The 21,995-nt window shown below is 45.3% G+C and overlaps 1 protein-coding gene across 1 annotated transcript in view; it reads right to left on the bottom strand.

Moving 5' to 3' along the window:
* FRZB (frizzled related protein) overlaps positions 1-21,995 on the bottom strand; it is a 62,382-nt gene that overhangs the window by 22,405 nt on the left and 17,982 nt on the right. Inside the window, exon 2 of the mRNA XM_040357633.1 lies at positions 15,237-15,296. Coding sequence (XP_040213567.1) covers positions 15,237-15,296 — 60 coding nt within the window. The remainder of the gene's footprint in view (positions 1-15,236; positions 15,297-21,995) is intronic.

The raw sequence follows: 21,995 nt of genomic DNA, 5'->3' as shown, positions 1-21,995 counted from the left end.
AAAAATACTTGTAGCTGTAATTTCAGCGAAAGGTGGTTCTACAAAGTATTGGCTGAATGCAAATGTACGCCACAGTTTTCAGATATTTATTTGTAAAAAATTTTATAAAAAATCAATTATCATTTTTCTTCCACTTGACAATTATGTGCCACTTTGTGTTGGTCTATCACATAAAATCCCAATAAAATCCCAATATTATACATTTACGTTTTTGGTTGTAACATGACAAAATGCAGAAACTTTCAAGGGCTATGAATAATTTTTTAAGGCACTGTACATGCAAATGTATGCCAAAACTAAATTAAGCCTCAAAGAGCAAATTAAAGGGGTTACATTTTCCGATAACAAAAATTCTTGTCGGTAATTCCGACCGTGTGTACACAATTCAACGCACGAAAATCCTACACATGCTCGGAATCAATTTGACGCATTCTCGGAATCATTGAACTAAATTTTTCTTGGCTCATTGTAGTGTCGTACGTCACCACGCTCTTGACATTCGGAATTTCCGACAACATTTGTGTATGCAAGACAAGTTTGAGCGAACATCGGTCGGAAAAAAATCCACGGTTTTGTTGTCGGAATGTCCGATCTTGTGTACGCAGCATAAGACTGCATTCACATGTAACGTTTTGTGATCTTGTGCACATTTAAGAAAAACGTGTGAATCTCTTGCATTGCTTTTTATTGTTAATGGCACCCCAAACAAGGCAAAACACAGGGTTAAAAAACCCACAAAACTCAACCTGCATGAGCTACTTTGCAGCATTTGTTGCCCATTCAGATTAATGCACTGCCCTATGCCTGTGACGCAAACTTTTACGGTGAATGTCGGACTAAGGCCCCGTTCACACATGCGGACCGTATGTCCGATTTTCATCCATCCGTGTGCGGATGAAAAAGGGACATACATTGGTCCCTATGAGATTGCGGGTGTCAGCGGATGAACATCCGCTGACACCCGATCTCGCCCGCCTCCGCACTCCTCCGATTCTGAAGATGGAGGAAAACCCTATTTTTCCTTCCGTCTGCGGATCGGATGAACACGAACAGATGGTCCGTGTTCACCCGATCCCCCATATAGGGGAGAGCGGAGAAAAGACAGGGCAGTCCCTGCACAGTGTGCAGGGACCGCCCTGTCATCCGCCAGCTCAGCGGGCATCAACGGAGCGATCCCCGCTGAGCATACGGAGGTTCACTGGGCGGATCATTACTGATCCGCCCCATGTGAAAGGGGCCTTGGGAGGCCATACATGGATCAAGATTCAGTTAGTTCAGCAGGGACCAGACAAATTTCGATCCATGTATGGGCAGGCTGATTGTATCCAAGTCGATCCATCTATTGACTTGGTACAATCAGCGTATTGTATTTTAGTTCATGTAATTACTGCCGGCGGCTATAGCCTCTAGCAATAATCATTGTATTCTGCCAGCCAGAAAGGCTCCCCGTACTGCCCTGCCTGAAGAACACAACATCGCTGTGTATGAGGGATTCCCTCATCAACAATGACTGTGTTGATGGGGAAATCAAGTAATTTCTTTCCTTTCACCTTCATCTATGGTTTGCTTTAGTCTGTTATTTTAAACTAAATATAACATGAGCACTCAGCAAGTAAAAAAGGGACAACAAGAAGACATGATGTTCCCCTATCCTAAGTAGCAGATACACATGCAGCCTTTATAGTACTCCTAAGCATCAAAATATTTTTTGTACTACCAGCAAAGGTACACACGTACCCAGAGGTGGCAGGGCCATCTTAATAGCATCATGGGCCCCTGGGCAAAGTAATGCTCTGGGGCCCCTACAATGGAGACAGTGCAGGTAAATAGAAATTAAGTAGGTAGGAGGAAGGGGATATCTGGGGTGTAGAGGAGTCAGAGTGCTGGGGCGATATCTGGGATGTAGAGGGGTCAGAGTTGTGGGGGGATATCTGGGGTGTAGAGGGGTCATAGTGCTGGAGGGATATGTAGGGTGTAGAGGGGACAGAGTTCTGGGGGGATAGCTGGAATGTAGAGGGGTCAGAGTGCTGGGGGGATATCCAGGGTGTAGAGGGGTCAGAGTGCTGGGGGGATATCTGGGGTGTAGAGGGGTCAGAGTTCTGGGGGGATATCTGGGATGTAGAGGGGTCAGAGTGCTGGGAGGATATTTGGGGTGTAGAGGGGTCAGAGTGCTGGGGGGATATCTGGGGTGTAGAGGGGTCAGATTGCTGGGGGGATATCTGGGGTGTAGAGGGATCAGAGTGCTGTGGGGATATCTGGGGTGTAGAGGGGTCAGCGTGCTGGGGGGATATCTGGGGTGTAGAGGGACAGCCGGGCTCAAGGACCAGCTGCTTTGGAGAAAGGGCAGGGGCCCCCATGCATCGGGGGCCCCTGGGCAGTGCCCAGGTGTGCCCTCTCATTAAGACAGCCCTGAGGGGCGGACTGACCATTCAGGCTCTAGGGTACTGCCCGAGGGCCCCATGCCACTAGGGGGCCCCCGTCAGGGTTGCCAGCCTCAGTAAAACCAGGGACAGTATGTAAAAATCTGTATGTATACTGTGTGTGTGTGTATGTATACTGTATGTGTGTGTGTGTATACTGTGTGGCCCCATAATCTATTGCCCGGGGGCCTCATAATCTCCTATTGCCTGGGGGCCCCATAATCTCCTATTGCCTGGGGGCCCCATAATCTCCTATTGCCCGGGGGCCCCATAATCTTCTCCTGTTGCCCGGGGGCCCCATAATCTCCTACTGCCCGGGGGCCCCATGAGTTGTCAGTCTGCCCCTGCACGTACCCAGTATGCATGGGAAGGTTACGAATTGTGAACAAACAATAATCTTGCTACCACTAGGGTCCTAGGCTTCCAATCACCTGCAGCTGCTCCCATAAGTCTCAGCCTTGCGTAAGATGACAGCAATACACCTACATACCTTTCTTTCATGGGTTATGAATTGTGATCATGTCACTATTACTAGTACATGAAATGACAATGATCTTACAGTATATATATATATATATATATATATATATATATATATATATATATATTCATATACAGTTGTGCTCATAAGTTTACATACCCTGGCAGAATTCATGATTATATATCAGACAGGAGGCTCATATCTTATGCATGATCTTTCTTTATTCATGCTCACAGCAGAAAACAAACTTTAGTAAAAATCTTATAGAAAAAATGTTTCTTTAAACTGGAAACATCAGAAAAGCTACACCCCCGGCAGCCCTCTAGGCGGGCCTGCCAATCACGGTGTAGTCTAGTCAGTATATAAAGGCCTGCCTCTTTAGGAACTTCCTCTTTCTTTCTGCTCACAGATCAGAACTCAGATAAGTAGATTACTACAGATTGTTTATTGTCATTTTCTAATTCAGTACTATATATATCTTGATTCAGTACTATATATATACATATATATATATTTTTCTGTGATAGTGATTCGCCCCTCGGGGCGCTGGGTTTTTCCCCTCTTCCTATATATCTCTCTCTTTACAGAATCCGTTATTCTTGTTTTTTATCCTATATTGCTTTTAGCTTACTGTTTTCCCATAGCTCCGGTCAGCGCGTCTCCTCTGAACGCTCTGATCGGTTTCCAACCCTCTCGTCAACGCGTGTTGTTCCTAACATCGCGAGACTTCGGCGCCATTTTCCACGGCGCCTTCACTTCTCCTTACTCGCGCTTCTTCTATCCTCAGCGCGCGCTTGCAGAGAGGGGGGCGTGTCGCGACCTCTCGTCCTATCGCTTCAGGACGAGAGCTCTCGCGAGACTACGCCCTCCCTCCCCGTGCTCCGTGCTCCGCGCCTCCACTAAGCCTAATCAGTGGTGTACGAGCGGCGAGGAGCACGGAGCGGACCTACGGTATCTCTGGGAATTTATTCCCTCTCAACCCCTTTACAATACCCCTCCTAGATATATAAGCATAAATAGATTCATTACTTCAGCCTTGCTCTGGCAATTAGATTTTGGGGACATTACTTTCTCTGGGGACATTACTGCAGCATTTGCTCTGGCATTTATACTTAAGCTGCCAGCATTCCCAACCGCTTTGAATTGTTGCTCTGTATCTACAGTGACACTGCAATATAGTTAAATTCACTGTACTTATACCCATAATGTCAGAGGACAGGGATCTCCCCCTGATGGACATGCCAGTAGGACTAATAGATCCTCCACGGGACAAATCTGCCCTTATGTCTGCAGCGCAGATACAAGCACTGATCAATCAATCAGTTCAGGCTGCCATGGCCTCGGTGGTGTCTACCCCACCTATACCCCATATGTCCGGAGCTGTCCCCTCCGTCATACCGATTTTAAAAAAGGGTAAGGCGCCTCAGAAGCGCCGCCACATTGAGGTGGCACACGACTCCCCAGCAGGGGAAGTAATACTTATGCCCCAGACAGTACCATCCCAGGACTGTCGACCCACTGTTCTCCCAGACTCTGCACGACCCCCGGGCCTCGGGGAGATAAATTTACAGAGGCAACGATCCGCCAGGCGGACAAAACCGGACTCCTTTGTGGACTCCTCTCCTGAGTCGTCCGCGGAGTCCGAGGCGTCCGACGCCTACGAGTCTGGAGAAGATGAGGATGATGATGATTATGAGAACGGTGGGCACTCGTCGTCTAAGAACGGCGCCAACCCTGTACCCCAGGGTGAGGTTTTGTTGGACTCCCACGGAGAGCCATTTTTCGACCCCGAAGCCATCAGTCACCCCCGATCCGGTGACTGGACACCCCTACCCGAGGTGGCTCAATACATTGAGTACTGGGCTAGGAGGTCAGTCGACAAGGCCAACAGAAATAAATTACGCGCGGAATGTCCCCGCCCATGTATCACCAAAAAAGTAGTAAGCACCCCAGAAGTAGATCCCATACTCCTGAGATATCTCACTAAGAGTGGGAAATATTCAAAAAAGGGGATAGAAAGATCCTTCAAAATGATCCAGGACAGGGTCTTAGATCTATTTGGCCCCATCACTAAGATTCTAAATCTTAGCGAACAAGCTTCCTCCTCTGGACAACCTGTCGACTTGTCCCAGCTTAGGGGATGGGCCCAGAGAGCGGTTTGTCTCCTGGGTTCAGCGAACACTGCATGCTCCATGGAGCGTCGACGATCAATACTGATGAGACTTGATCCCCAACTTTCCCATCTGGCCGAATCTGAACCAGGTCCGTCAGCCGACGGCATGCTGTTCGGGGATTCACTAATAAAGGATATCAACAAGATGGTAGGACTTTATTCCAGTCTGGATAAAGCCCAGACATCCCTTAAGAAAACCAACAATAGGGTTTTTCACAAGGCCGGCAGATATAGAGGCCGCTCTGCCGGCCGGTTCTCCTCCTCCAGGCCATACCAAAGGGCTCCCACACAATACCAGACTCCGCCGCCCTACCCTATGCCGGTTGCACAACCGGCACCTTTCTTTCCCCCCCGGGGACGTCCATGGAGAGGCCGAGGAGCCAGAGGTTACCCCCGTTCCAGACCATCTTCCGGTGAGTACGACACCTCTGCATTTTTCCCACACACCTGTAGGGGGAAGGTTGAAACACTTTATCCACGCCTGGTCTGCGATTACAGCAGACTCGTGGATACTCAATACTGTGGCGGGATATCAAATAGAATTATATGCCCTTCCAGTGATGGACCGAACTCCGCATCCCATTCGGTTTTCTATCCCAAACGCCACTCTAGTGGACAACGAATTACGGGACCTCCAATCCAAACTAGCGGTAATAGAAGTGGACCCACTCTCCACGGGTTTCCTCAGCAACCTGTTTCTAGTCAGAAAAAAGGGCGGGGGTTTCCGGCCAGTCATAAACTTGAGAAACCTCAATCAACATGTCGTTTACCGACACTTCAAGATGGAGGGAATTCACTGCTTAAGGGACCTCTTACGCCCCGAGGATTGGTTAGTCAAAGTGGACCTGAAAGATGCTTACCTTACGGTTCCCATCCACCCGTCCTCCCAACATTTGCTCCGTTTCCTGTGGAGGGACAGGGTATGGCAGTTCACTTGTCTTCCCTTCGGTCTTTCCTCAGCCCCATGGTGTTTTACCAAACTACTCAAACCTGTGATAGCATCCCTGCGGAGCAGAGGGGTGAGGCTGATCGTCTACCTAGACGACATACTCATCATGGCACGCTCCCCCCACCAAGCAAACGCACACGCATCCTGGACAGTTACCCTACTCCAAGACCTGGGTTTTCTCGTAAACCACGAGAAGTCAATCCTTGCCCCATCCCAAGAGATGGAGTTTTTAGGATTCTTGGTAGACACCAACTTAGCGGTTCTCCGTCTGCCCAAAGCCAAACTACTTGCTATACGCAAGGAGATCAGCCTCGTTTTCCACAAGCGGAAAGTGTCCTTACGCGGACTGGCCCGCCTCGTCGGCCTGCTGGCAGCGTCGATCCAAGCCATCTTCCCTGCCCCCCTTCATTACCGAGCCCTTCAGAGGCTCAAAGCTCTTCACCTCCGCCAGGGTCTCCGCTATGCAGACGAGGTCCATTTGGACGCGGAAGCCATAGGGGAGCTTCGGTGGTGGCTGCGTCATGCCGTCGAATGGAACGGCAAGACCATATTCAGTTCCAACCCGGACTTCATTCTGGAGTCGGATGCCAGCCGCCATGGCTGGGGAGCTCGGTGCGGTTCAGCCTCCACAGGAGGGACGTGGTCTGCGGAGGAATCACTACTTCACATCAACGCGTTAGAACTCTTAGCGGCCTTCTTTGCCATCAGGAGTCTTCTACCTCACGCGTCCAACTGCTGTGTCTTGCTTCGCATGGACAACGTCTCCGCTGTCCAATACGTCAATCGCCTGGGGGGCTCCAAATCCAAGATTCTGGCGGAACTTGCAAAGGAATTCTGGCATTTCTGCCTGGAACGCAACATCATTCCGATCGCGGAATATATTCCGGGCGTTTCCAATATGGTAGCAGACTGGAACTCCCGTTACCTGTCCGATTCCAGCGATTGGCGACTGGATCGGTCAATATTCCTAGCCCTCACTCACCTGTGGGGTCCCTTTGCCTTAGACCTCTTTGCCTCCCGCCTCAATCGTCAGCTCCCGAGCTTTTACAGCTGGAGACCAGATCCGGATGCGCAGGCAGTAGACGCCCTGCGCCAAACCTGGCCCCCAGGGACGCACTATGCGTTTCCCCCCTTCTCACTAATCCTCAGGGTTCTCCTTCACGTTACACACCTGAGAGCGTCGGTTGTCCTGATCGCCCCGTGGTGGCCGACGCAACCATGGTTCCCTCTCCTCCTAGGGATGACAGTGGATCTCCCCAGACTCCTCCCTCACTCCCCTCACCTCCTCACCGGGCCGAACGGGGATCTTCATCCGTTACTCACGGATCACTCCCTCCCTCTCCTCGCGTGGTTAGTCTCGGGGTGCCCGTTACGGGCAGCGTCCTTTCGGGAGCAGCTAAGAATCTCCTCGCCATGGCCTGGGCCCCCGGGACTAGATCGGCATACCGATCAGCCTGGCGACTCTGGGTTCGTTGGTGTGATCAACGACAGGTTGATCCCATTCAAGCACCTGTGCCCCTAGTGGTCAACTACCTAGCGGAGTCCTATGGATCCGGGAGGTCATACAATTCCCTCAATGTATATCGATCGGCTATATCAGCCTACCACTCACCTGTTGACTCTTTACCGGTGGGTAGACATCCTTTGGTGTGTCGACTATTAAGAGGCGTTAGGTTCCAACGACCTCCACGACCCAAGTACCAACACACTTGGGACGTGACCAAGATTCTGTCCATGTTCTCAGACTGGGGCGATAATCACGCTCTGTCTTTGAAATTATTATCATTCAAACTAACTGTTCTCCTATGTCTGATTTCGGTCAAACGAGTGTCAGACGTCAGAGCTCTGGACATCGCCAGACGCCAATTCTCACCTCACGGGGTGAGGTTTTCGGTCGTCCGCCGGACTAAGACCGGTCTTCAATCGGTTTTCTATCCTTTCTTCCCATCACACCCACACCTGTGTGTGGTTCGCTGCTTACAAGCTTATGAGGCTATGACGGCCCCATTACGGTCCTTGCCCTCTTCCCAACTTCTTATTTCTTACGTTAAGCCTCACCTTCCAGTTTCCTCGGCCACGTTAGCCAGGTGGGTGCGTTCTGTCATGGGCATGGCAGGGATTGACACGACCCTATTTGGCGCTCATTCTTCCAGGGGGGCGATGGCTACTAAGATCATCACCTCGGGAGGCTCCCTGTCGGACCTATTACTGGCAGCAGATTGGTCTTCAGCGACCACATTCCGTCAGTTTTATTTCAGACCGGAGGAACACGTATCTATGTCAGTGTTGTAATTGTATAACTCATATATTTTTCATGTATGCCTCGTTATAGCTTTAAACTTGCATAAGATATGAGCCTCCTGTCTGATATATAATTCTAGATTTTCCTAGCTTGTGACGGAAAATATTGATTATATGAAGACAGGAGGCGAGTATCTTCCCTCCCGACCCGTCCCTTTCACGATATTATTTCTCATTTATTGTAGGTTATTGAACTACTCAACTTCCAGTCCGGTGGCTGATTGTTCCAGCACGCCCTGTTGGTGTTCCTGTTGGGATCATTTTCCTGTTTTTTCAACATTCGGACCGTTCGTCCTCGCAGAGCGGCGGTGGAGGTTTCCACTGCGTCCAGATGCCCGTCGGCCGGTTGTCTGCGGTTTCAGAGGTCCAGTTTCAAGGACTAGAGGTCGGCCTGTTATTGGTATCCGGTTTTGGTTACAGTTCGCCTACAGAAAGAGAAAGTTCCTAAAGAGGCAGGCCTTTATATACTGACTAGACTACACCGTGATTGGCAGGCCCGCCTAGAGGGCTGCCGGGGGTGTAGCTTTTCTGATGTTTCCAGTTTAAAGAAACATTTTTTCTATAAGATTTTTACTAAAGTTTGTTTTCTGCTGTGAGCATGAATAAAGAAAGATCATGCATAAGATACTCGCCTCCTGTCTTCATATAATCAATATTTTCCGTCACAAGCTAGGAAAATCTAGAATTTATTGGCCATTTTTCAGAGAATATTAATGATAACACAAAAACTTTTCTTTCATGGTTAGTGTTTGGCTGAACCCATTTATTATCAATCAACTGTGTTTACCCTTTTTACATCATAATCACAACAGAAACTACCCAAATGACCCTGATCAAAAGTTTGCATACCCAAGTTCTTAATACCGCGTATTGCCCCCTTTAACAACAATGACAGCTTGAAGTGGTATTTGTGGATGAGGCTATGTATCTTATCAGATGGTAAAGCTGCCCATTCCTCTTGGCAAAGAGCCTCCAGTTCCTGTAAATTCTTGGTCTGTCTTGCATGAACTGCATGTTTGAGATCTCCCCAGAGTGGCCCAATGATATTAAGGTCAGGAGACTGAGATGGTTACTCCAGAACATTCACTTTATTCTGCTGTAGCCAATGACAGGTTGACTTGGCCTTGTGTTTTGGATCATTGTCATGTTGGAATGTCCAAGTACGTCTCATGCGCAGCTTCCTGGCTGATGAATGCAAATGTTCCTTCAGTATTTTTTGATAACATACTACATTCAACTTTCCATCAAGTTTGACCAAATTTTCTGTGTCTTTGTAGCTCACACATCCCCTAAACATCAGTGATCCACCTCCGTGTTTCACAGTAGGAATGATGTACTGTACATCATAGGCCTTGTTGACTCCTCTCCAAATGTAGTGTTTATGGTTGTGACCAAAAGCAAAATTTTGGTCACATCACTCCAAGTGATTTTGTGCTAGAAGGTTTGAGGCTTGTCTCTGTGCTGTTTGGCGCATTGTAAGCTACATAGTTACATAGAAGGGGAGGTTGAAAAAAGACACAAGTCCATTAAGTCCAACCTATGTGTGTGATTATATGTCAGTATTATCTTGTATATCCCTGTATGTTGTGGTAATTTAGGTGCTTATCTAATAGTTTTTTGAAACTATCGATGCCCCCCGCTGAGACCACCACCTGTGGAAGGGAATTCCACATCCTGGCCACACTTACAGTAAAGAACCCTCTACATAGTTTAAGCATAAACCTCTTTTCTTTTTCTTTTCTGTAATTGCTGTTTCCTAAATTGCCCGTATTTCCACATCAGTGATCAGGTCTGTGTTGTTGGTAATCAGTAGATCTAGTAACGCTTTATTTCTGGTTGGTGCATCTACCATCTGACCCATGAAATTGTCCTGCAAGACATTTAGGAACTGGCGAGCCTTAGACGAATGTGTGGTTCCCTCCGCCCAGCCTATGTCTGGATAATTAAAATCCCCAATTATGATGACACTTTCCATCCTTGCTACTAATCCAAATTGTGATAGGAAGTCCGCCTCCCCCTCCTCCCTCAGGTTAGGGGGCCTATAGCATAATCCCAGTATTATTTTCCCATTAGCTTAATCCCTTTGGAGCTCTACCCATAAGGATTCCACCTCCTCCCTTGCTCCCTTAGTGATGTCATCTCTCACATTCACTTGCACATTATTCTTGATATGTAGACATACCCCTCCCCTCCCCCTTTTTTACCCTCTCTATCCCTGTGATAAAGGGAATACCCTTGAATGGTTGCCAGACAATCATGAGAGCTGTTGAAACAGGTCTCTGAAATTCCCACAAAATCCAAATCCTCCTCATACAACAGTATCTCTAGTTCACCCATTTGTCCACCAGGCTCTTGGCATTGGTGAAGATGCCACGTAATTTAGGCCGGACGCATACTATCCTCTTATTGTTTGTTCCGAGTTTATGTGATTTAGTCAACGTACCACTAATGCCCCCAATACTACCCTCTGGAATATGTTCAGCGCTGACTATCTCTACCTCTGGATCCTCCCCCCTGTCGCTTATTTTAATTGCTTGCCGACCATCTGCTGTTATACGGCAGCAGGTCGGCTCTGCTGGGCGAGATCACGTAGCTATATTTCATCTCGCTGAGCAGCCAATAGGGGCGCGCACGCACGATCGCTCGTTACAGAAGGGGAAATTAGGGGGGAAAATTACCTATTGTCTGTTCATACAATGTATGAATAGCGATTTGTCATTTCCCCATGTCAGTCCCACCCCCCCTTCAGTTAGAACACACCCAGGGAACATGATTAACCCCTTCCCCGCCCCCTAGTGTTAACCCCTTCACTGCCAGTGGCATTTTTATAGTAATTAATGCATTTTTATAGCACTGATCGCTATAAAAATGCCAATGGTCCCAAAAATGTGTGAAAAGTGTCCGAAGTGTCTGCCATAATGTCGCAGTAACGATAAAAATCGCTGATCGCCGCCATTACTAGTAAAAAAAATATATTAATAAAACTATGCCCTATTTTGTAAACGCTATAACTTTTGCGCAAACCAATCAATAAACGCTTATTGCGATTTTTTTTTAAATATGTATAAGAATACGTATCGGCCTAAACTGAGGAAAAAGATTGTTTTTTTAGATATTTTTGGGGGAGATTTATTATAGGAAAAAGTAAAAAATATAATTTTTTTTCAAAATTGTCGCTCTATTTTTGATTATAGAGCAAAAACTAAAAACCACAGAGGTGATCAAATACCACCAAAAGAAAGCTCTATTTGTGGACGCCAATTTTGTTTGGGAGCTACGTCGCACGACCGCACAATTGTCAGTTAAAGGGACGCAGTGCCGAATCGCAAAAAGTTGCCCGTCATTGACCAGCAACATGGTCCGGGGCTGAAGTGGTTAAAAACCCTTCTAAATTTTTGGTCATCTTCACTCCCATCAGATCTGCACCCTCCTAATTTAGGTGAAATACGTCCCTTCTATAGTACTGGTGACTGACTGAGAAGTCAGCCAAGTCCTCCAGGAACCCAAACCCCTCCTTACTACTCCAGCTCCTCAGCCACTTTTAGTGGGATACTTTGTGTCATTTGCATAGTAATGGCTTTCTTCTGGCGACTCGACCACGCAGCCCATCTTTCTTCAAGTGCCTCCCTATGAAGCATCTTAAAACAGCCACACCACAGTTTTCAGAGAGTCCTGTATAGTTATTTGTGGGTTTTTCTTTGCATCCCGAACAATTTTCCTGGCAGTTGTGGCTGAAATTTTTGTTGGTCTACCTGACCGTGGTTTGGTTTCAACAGAACCACTCATTTTCCACTTCTTAGTTAGAGTTTGAACACTGCTGATTGGCATTCTCAATTCCTTGGATATCTTTTTATATCCCTTTCCTGTTTTATACAGTTCAACTATCTTTTCCCGCAGATCTTTTGACAATTCTTTTGCTTTCCCCATGACTCAGAATCCAAAAACATTAGTGCAGCACTGGATGAAAAATGCAAGCGTCTGTCAGGAGTCCAGAAACTCATTGACCTTTTATACACACACACACTAATTACAAACAAACAGATCACATGTGAGGATGGTTACCTTTAATAGCCATTCAAACCCCTTTGTGTCAACTTCTGTGCGTCTTATCAGGCCAAAATCACTAGGGTATGTAAACTTTTGATCAGGGTCATTTGGGTAGTTTCTGTTGTGATTATGATTTAAAAAGAGTAAACACAATTGATTGATAATAAATGGCTTCAGCCAAACACTAAGTGAAACACTGAGTGAAACATTGAGTTATCATTCATATTCTGTGAAAAAGGGCCAAGAAATCATAAAATCTGCCAGGGTATGTAAACTTATGAGTACAACTGTATATATACTGTATATTCTATGTTAATTTAATAATAATTCCTACATAGATGTTAGATAACCAGGTGACAAATATAGCCGGCAAATCTTTACAGTGTCAAGTGTCAAAATAAAAGAAATGAAGTTGTCATTCCAGACACCTTTAATCACATCAGGTTGTTCATGTAAAAGATATCAAGTCTCAGCATAATTAAAGAGCAGCCACAAGTAACATGAGCCGAGTCAGAAGTAAAATTATGGTATGCAGAGACAATGAGATTAAGGCACGGGAATTACAGTGTGGGAAGAAACAAATAAGCAGGTTTAATGGAAAAGATTTACTTGATCACCAATATTTGCATGAGATAAGGTTCAAAAAAAGGGAATTTTAATTCAGTTTATTATTTTTATAAATCAATATAAAGGTCTCATATAGGAGTCAGGTGCTAGGGACATAGGAGTTTGATGTAATTTAAGGTGCACTGACTTCATGTTTTCCAAGACTTGTCTGACCCTGGTACTATATATTTTAAATAGAAAAGTAGTAGTTCTCAGTGCAAGTATCACAGAAAGGTTGGAGTTTAAGTGATATCCTTTATTGGCTAACTTAAGGCGTAACTAAACCCAGGACCCTGCATTCACTATAGCTGGTCTTCCACAGTACACAGAACATGTAAATGCAATTATTTTAGTAAATATAATCTGCTAAATACCCTTTCTCATCAGCAGTATATAGCAGTCTTGTGACTCCTATCAGTGTCTGGTTAAAGCTTGTAAGAGGAGTTTTCATTCTACTCTGACTGTCCTATGAGGCTGCATGACCCCTGACTCTCTGTCTGGACAGTGCTGATTGGCCCTGTGCTGAACACATGCACTCTCCCAAAGAACTAAAAAAATCTCTAGCAATACACAGAAAACTGAGCATGTGCATAGTGTCCACAAGACTGTTCTATCAGGAGATGGATTGGGGACTGTGGAAGAAGGACAGAACCGAAAGACAGGATCAAACAGTCTTTTTACACAATGTTCAAAGGTAAGTATAAAGTGAGAATGCTTTACCGCATAAACAAACTGATTTTACTGTTGTGGGTTTAGTACCAAATTATTAAAGTGGCAAGCTTTTGGGACAACTTAGATCCATTTAATAGGCGTTATAAAGCCTGAATAAGTGATCTAAGTTATCCAGAAGGATCAGGCAGGGGTTTTAACTAGGGTTGTCCCGATACCACTTTTTTAGGACCGAGTACAAGTACCGATACTTTTTTTCAAGTAGTCGCCGATACCGAATACTGATACTTTTTTTTAATGTCATGTGACCGTTTTCAAACCACAATACAGACCAAAGATATTTTCTTTAGAATTATGAAGAACTGGTACATCATGGTGTGGGGCTGTTTTTTAGCATACGGTACTGGAAAACTACATATCATTGAAGGAGTGATCACTGTAGCTCATCGGTGCCAGTGCCCAAAAGTGCAGCTAGCCAGTGCCACCTATCAGTGCAGATCAGTGCCCATTAGTGCATCAGTGCAGGGAGGCAGCGTATTAGTGCATCTCATCAGTGCCACCCAATCAATGCCAGTGCCACCTATCAGTGCCATCCAATGGTGCCATCCAATTTGTGTTCGATGTCACAAAAAAAAAAAAAAAAAAGTATTCTATTTTGGTATCGGGAGTATTTGCGCGAGTACAAGTACTAGTGCAAATACTCGGTATCGGTCCCGATACCGATACTGGTATCGGTATCTGGACAACCCTAGTTTTAACATTCTATTAAAAACTAAAACAAAAAAGTTTTAGCATTAGATACAATGTAATCTCAGTAACCCATAGCAAATCGGGATTCATTTTGTAGTGGTCTGATTTCAGTAGAGTGTATGCTGTTTAATTCCTTTAGAAAAGTACACTAAGGGAGAACTCTTTATTGAATATGGCTAATAAGCTCTCTGTAAATTATGTGTTTTGCATTTTGCTTAAATTAAATTAAAGCGGAGTTTCAGCCTTTTTATGTTTATTAAAAGTCAGCAGCTACAAAAAGTGTAGCTGCTGACTTTTAATAAACAGACACTTACCTGATCCACGGTCCAGCGATGCGGCCGCTAAGAGCATCGCTCCTCTCCCCCCTTCGCCGGCGCCTCCATTCAGACTGTGGGCACCCGGCCGTGACAGCTTTTGGCTTCACGGCCGGGCACGCACTGCGAATGCGCGATTCACGCTGTGCACTAGAAGTGGACAGGCGATCTCCTGGGACCTGTCACGTGTCCCAGGAGATCGCCTAGAGGGGGAGGCCGCCTAAGGCAGGAGGAGGAGTCGCCTAGGCAGTCCCTGGGCGGAAGGAGGAAGTGGGACAGGAAGTCTCACTATTACCGAAGCCCCCACTCCCCCCCCCAAAAAAATTAGGGGTAGAGGAGTGCTTGGAGTGGAAGTTCCACTTTTGATAGATTTGCTTTGCTTGATTTGATTTGCTTTAAGATAGATAGTAATGCTTTCCAAAGTTTAATACTGCAGTGTCATTTACCTGTATTTTACCTACTAAAACCAGGTAATAAGAACAACATAGTTCACACTTTTGTTGCACTTAGATTAAAATAAACTCACCACTGACAGCTCCACCACAATTCCCATTGTTTGAGTCCATTGAGAAGTCTTGCATTGGTTCTGGAAAGATAAAAACATGCAAGGGTTTTGTTATTATTTTTTTCATATCATTATTTATCACATTTTCAAGAATCATATTATTGTGTTGGTTCATACTTAGCAAATACCTTCCAACAGAACTGCATATACGTTCCGCAGCAACTACTCACAAATTGACCAATTGTGCCAACAAATACTAATAGTTTACTAAAGGTTACTAATATGGATGGAGCAGTGTAGTGGCACTGACTGTATTATTACACTGTAAGAGCAGGGTACTGTGTTGATGCCTCCTCAGTAGGCGGGTCCATGACACCCTTCTGACTCCCATAAGATCCTCGGTTCTCTGGGTTAAATGCCACTGGGTGTCATTCCATCTGGACTACTGAAGAAAGGTAACGGCGGAAAATAATTACTGCAGATGACAAGGACTACTGCAGCCAGAGCTGCTTTTTTTAACCCCTTCAAGGCAACATTTTTTTTTTATTTACATTTGCCTGTAGTTAGGGTTTAATGCAAGTGCTGAGAACAGATTTTTTTATTTTCAGTGTAGATAATATTGATGCATATTACATACCGGTACATAGTAATATACTGTATATTAGGATATATAAGGATGTATAAGCTTGAATCTTAAACTTTTGTCCTGTCTGGGAATCTTCTTTACAACAAACATCAGAGTCCCCAAAAACGTATGTAAACTGGTACTTATTCCAATTGGCCAGTACAAAATGTACTATATGAAATATTGTATATCCCAAAGGTGACGGCACACCAGACTTGATCTTCTCCATAAAGGCCCGTCTTAATAGCATCACGGGCCCCTGGGCAAAGTAATGCTCTGGGGCCACCTACAAGCTTGCCCCAGTTTACACACCAAAGTTTAAATAGTTAGGAGTATTAAGCATATATTTATTAGTACTTTTAATAAAATCGATTTTAAACAATAAAATAAAAAATAAAAACATGCCGTAAATTAAAGACAAGACAACACAAAGAACACAGTATGGGAGAGGCAGGAGGGCACAGTACAGGTTCTGGGACCAGTCTGGGACACAGCGATCCCGGGACAGTTTAGTACAAGTGTGACTGTCCCAACAAATCCAGGACAGTTGGCAAGTATGATGTAATGCAAGATTATCATGGGGCCTTCATGCATCTGGGGCCCCTAAACAATGCCCAGGGGTGCCCATGCATTAAGACAGCCCTGTCTCCATAAAAGCCAAAGGCCTTAAAACGTGTGTGTTCTGTTATGGAATATGTTTGTGGGGCTTGTATCTCTCTACAGACTCTTTAATGTCTATCTGCATCTATTCTTATTGCTGCTGTGCTAATGCTATCACTAAAACACTGATTTATTGCATGTGGCAAGGTAGTAATAACCATTTATCATATTTGTTTAATGTCTTATGATATTGTTACTATGTGTTTCCATTTAGACATCTGTAGCAATCCAGTTTGGCTGTTATCTCCACCCTCGCCTTGCCTACTTTTATGGTAGGCATCAAACCATATTTAGCTACGACTAAGACCAGGCAGGGCCGGCGCCAGCATAAGGCATCTAAGGCACCTGGAAGTGGGTCTTCACACCTTCAGCACCAATTAGCAGTCCCCAAGAAGAGTCCCATCTAAAGAACAATGCACCTTTGCCTGTGTACATATAAATCCTTGCAATGCCCCTGAGACCAGGATTGGCTGAAATATGGCAGAACCTTGTGGTTCTAATCCTATACTTGAAACAATTACATTTGTACTTTGGATTTATTCAAGAGTCCTGGCTAGTTATGTTTTGGATTGTGCTGCTCCTGAGAGGGAGTGTTGTCCTGCTCTATCAACAACTAGCTTATGGTATGGCTCTGGACGTGCAGCAAGCTGATCATATGATTAACATTGTTTAGTGATGTATGAGCTCATTGGCTAACAATCGTGGGCAGAGGAGACTGCAATAAACCACTCTTTCAAATAAATTGAAAGTTTTTTTTTGCTTTGTTTTTCATTTTCCATTATATTATTCTTCCATTATATTATTCTTATTCTTCAATCATACAGTATTTATTTAATAAAAGACCTGGCAGCTAACATTATGCTACATCCAGTTTAAGTGTGGCCTGTACAATATGCTGGAACCTGATGTTCTATAATACAAACAACAAACAGATGGAAATTAATTATATTAATTCATATTCTTCAAGTGACCAGGTGCTGAACTTTGTAAATGTACATGTGCCTTGCTCAGACTACATAGTAACAGTACTGATCACATCTCTTGGTCCTCTGTATAGTCAGTGGGGGCATCCATTGTGTAATTAGAATGGATGATCTATCTGTCTATGACACGGATCCCTTTCAGACATGGATGCCTGCTCCTTGCTGACTGCATGTTTCATACTTCCCAACATTTTGAGATGGGAATGAGGCACACCTACTAGCAAACATATGTAGGCATAGGACATACCCCCTGTCAACGCCCCCTTAAAGGGAAAATAATAAAAAAAAAGGTTATCTAAATCCATAAGTGCTTTTTTACCACTACTATTTCTTTATATTGGCTTTTAAAATTGAAAAATGCAGCAATTTAGAACTGGGATGAAAGGTTTAGCACTGGGAAACACTTTTTGAAAGATGGAAAGTGCATTTTATATACAACTATATAGATCAGACAAAAATGAGGGACAAATCAGGAGGAAAGAGGGACATTGTTCCAAATAAGGGACAGCCCCTCAAAATCAGGGACATTTGGGAGCTATGATGTTTTCATACATACTTGTATGGAGCTGGAGGAGTGAGACACTGCTCAGGCTCCATACAACCAAGTAGTTGTAGTAGAGGCACACACACGGCTTTAAAAAAAAAAATCTGGGTTGTAAGCTATTACATACAGTGACCTCCTAACCCTCTTGCATTTGTAACTGTACTGTCCCCCTAAATTTTTTCACGCACTGGGCATTTTTAGCTCTCACAAAACGGTGATCACTATATTGGGGCAATCATATTTTTTCATTTCAACCAAACACAAAGCCAAATTATTATTCTGAAAGTTCTTTATAAATATCTTGTATTCAATATAAAAAAGGGGGAAATGGGCGGGAACTTGGAGGCACCAAAAGACACTTGCAATTCAAACAATGATTTGAAATTGAGATTGATACAAATGTCTTTTGGTGGCTCCAAAGTCCATCCATTCTCCCCTTTTTAGTTCTAGCAATATTGGGATGTGGCACCTCCTTGACACCTTGATAATATAGGCCTTTCTGATAAATATATTTTTCTTTTTGTATCTTACATAATTAAGAAATTGGACAAAAAATTCTTCCCCCTAAAACATGATTTAATGGAACAAAACCATTGTTGACTCTAAAAACTAATTTAAGAATAGTGCCTTAAAAAAAATGATACAATAGATCAAATAACAGGCTGTGTTTTCTATATTTAAACCCTACGTGCAGACAAAATAAAAAAAATACAAAAACCAGCTGAAGGGACAAAACTTACTAACAGTAGAATGTGTCCCCTGTGCTGATGCCTCTTCTGTTAGATGCACTCTTCCTCCATTCCATGCCCCAACTCATCCTGCTGCTGGAATGTTCCAGTGTGGTTTAATAGAACTGTGGGCGCTGTCACAGATAGGGTGACCATGTGTCCCGGATTGCCCAGGACAGTCCCGCATTTTTCAGGTCTGTCTTGGGCACCTTCATTCCAGGACAATACAGTGTCCCGGAATGAAACTGACACAGCTACCCCCCCCCCCCCCCGGGCCAATCTGATGCCCCTAAAAACGGCTGCCACATCACTGCTTTACTCACTGACAGTACTTGCCCTGGCCGGGAATGCCTGGAGGAGCACAATCCAGCCCCCTGATTGTGATGGGAGAAATCATAAATCCCGCCTCTTGTATCCAATCACTGTGCTGTGATTTGTTACAGCACAAGCTGATTTTTGGGTAGGGGGGTGTCCCTGAATGGTAGTTTGGAAATGAGGTCAGGTCACCCTAGTCACAGGCAAGAGTGCCGAACTATGCCCCTTCTGCCTGCCCATTCATAGAATCCTTACTACAGCTTCTATGAGTGAAACAGGATCTATTAATAGGGATTGACAGGTGATTGAAATATCCTCCCCATCCATTTATAGATCACTTTTCATTCATATAAGCTGCAATGATTCGAGGCGTTGGGCAGAAATGGCATTCTTAGTCAGGCATGCTTGATGAGAGCCTGTAACATTAGAGAAAGTGGACTCCCTAGGATTCAAGCAGGCTCTGCAGCATGCATATGTACTGTAAGGAATCAAACTGGTAGGAGGAGAGAGTAAAGTGGGCGGACTGTCAACTTCATCAAGAAAGTTAGGGGTGTTTTTTGACCCTGGTACCCCAGGATTACAAACTTGGCTGCATAGAATTCCTTTGGGTTGTTAAATGTATTTAGCTGTCCCTGGAGCTTAGCTTTAAGCCGTTGTAAACTTAATTTTTTCATAAGCCATCTCTTTTTAGCGGATAGGATCAGATCGGATATCAGCAGGTGTCAACGGAAACATGTCTGTTTACAATTGCCGCTCCATAGAGGAGACTGGAAGGTCTGGTCTGGTCTGCCTAAAAAGCTAACAGGATCTAGTGTGAAAAGAGCCTAAATTGACCTAAAGTATGTGTGGTCTCCATACGCCTATCATAGTGATTCTCAGCCTCACTGGGGAAGGTTATTTATGTAAAAGGTGCAAAATCCTCCCAAATTTTCCCTCCTAACACAAATACTTCCAATCATCCCTGCTAGCACAAATACCCCCCCCCCCCCCAAAAAAAAATCCCCTCTCAGCACAAATACCCTCTCTCCTAACATATTACCTTTTCTAGCACAAGCCCCCCAAAATTCTCCCTCCTAGCACAAATCTTCATCCACCCTTCCAACAGAAATCCCCTCAAAAGACCACTCGTAGCCCCCCCCCCGAAATGTACCCTCCTAGAACAATTCTCATCCTCTGCTACCCCCAAATCCCCCCCCCAACCTCCTTGTGGTTCCCCCCACCTCACATAATACCACAGTGCCCAAGGCATCACTCACTCCTGCCCACCCCTTGTCCCAGCCCTGCATGCAACTCTTTGCTGGTGTACTGAAAATTACGGAAAGAAACTTCAAACTAGGGTTCAATAGAAATGTTTCTCTGATCAGTAAAGTTGTTTATGGACATCTTTCTATCAGTGTCCACTATGAATACTCCATTGGCTTTTTAAGAAAGACTGAGGCCTCGTACACACAACCGGTTTCCTCGGCAGATTCCATCAAGAAACTTGGTGGGAGAGCTTTTTTGCAGAGGAAACCGGTCGTGTGTACGTTTTTCATCGAGGAAACTGTCGAGGAACTCGACGAGCAAAAAAGAGAGCAAGTTCTCTTTTTCTTTGACGGGAGTCTGAATTTGCTTGTCGAGTTCCTCGTCGAGCTGGTTTTCGACGAGAAACTCGAGCGTGTGTATGCTAAGAAACCCACGCCTGCTCAGAATAAAGTATGAGACGGGAGTAAAAGTAGCATTTGTAATGGAGATAACACATTTTTCAAGCTGTAACAGACTGAAAAGTGCAAATCGTCTCTTAACAAACTTTTACTTAACACGCAAACACATGAGATTAGCAAAACCAGCCCCAAGAGTTGTGCCAGTGGAATCGAACTTCCCCTGCCGCTGTATGTGTGTCATGGTCTTACCTCTCTCCTGTCTCCCTCGTTTGACATGTGCTGGCGGCCATCTTGGTTTCCAGGTCTCTTGTAGCCTCCCACCCTGCGGCTCCTCCTTCCCACTGGGAGGAGCTGGATGCCTGGCTCATATATATAGGAGTTCTGTGGCTTCAGTTCCTTGCTTGGTCCTCCTGTGTTCACATGCTTCTAAGACTGCTGCTGCTTCTGGTTCCGATCCTGGCTTCGTCTGACTTCCCTGCTGGTTCCTGATCCTGGCTTCGTCTGACATCCCTGCTGGTTCCTGATCCTGGCTTCGTCTGACTACCCTTCTGGTTCCTGACCTCTGGCTTCGCAAGACTCTGATTCGGGTTCACCATCTGTTTTGGACTTTTGCTTTAATGCTTGATATTCAATAAAGCCTTCTTATTTTTCACTTATCTCTTGTTGTACGTCTGGTTCATGGTTCCGTAACATTAGGACCAAGCCATGAATTTTGACGGTACAGAGCCATCCTTGCTACCCACGCTGGTTGCCAGACTTGATCAGCTGGAGTCCCTGATGGGTCAGTTCGCCGTGGCGTTGCAAACCCTGCTTGAACGCATGGCTCATTTCGCTCCCGTTGCCGATGGGTCGGTCGTCGCTCCTGGGCCCGCTCCTACGGCCGATCCGACTGTTGCGCCAGACTCTACCTCGACACCTGTTGTTGCGCCTGCAGTGTTTCGGGGTATGTCCGGTTCTGCCCCCCTTCCACAGCGATTTGGGGGAGAGCCAACTCAGTGCCGAGGTTTCCTTAACCAAGTGGGCATTTATTTCGAGTTGCTGCCACATGCCTTTCCCACTGAGAGATCAAAGGTGGGGTTCTTGATCTCGCTGCTCTCGGACAAGGCCTTGGCCTGGGCCAGTCCTTTATGGGAGAACAACAATCCGGTGGTTGCCGAGTTTTCCGGTTTTGTTGCTTCTCTTCGGAAGGTATTCGATGTGCCGGCTCGCGCCGCCTCTGCTGCGAAGCTCCTTATGTCCGTCAGACAGGGTTCACGATCCGTAGCCGAATACGCCATTGAGT

This window comes from Rana temporaria, chromosome 6 (genome assembly GCF_905171775.1).
Source record: "Rana temporaria chromosome 6, aRanTem1.1, whole genome shotgun sequence".
Lineage (NCBI taxonomy): Eukaryota > Metazoa > Chordata > Amphibia > Anura > Ranidae > Rana > Rana temporaria.
Note: the sequence above shows the minus strand (reverse complement) of the source record. Positions and strands in the feature narration are given on the sequence as shown.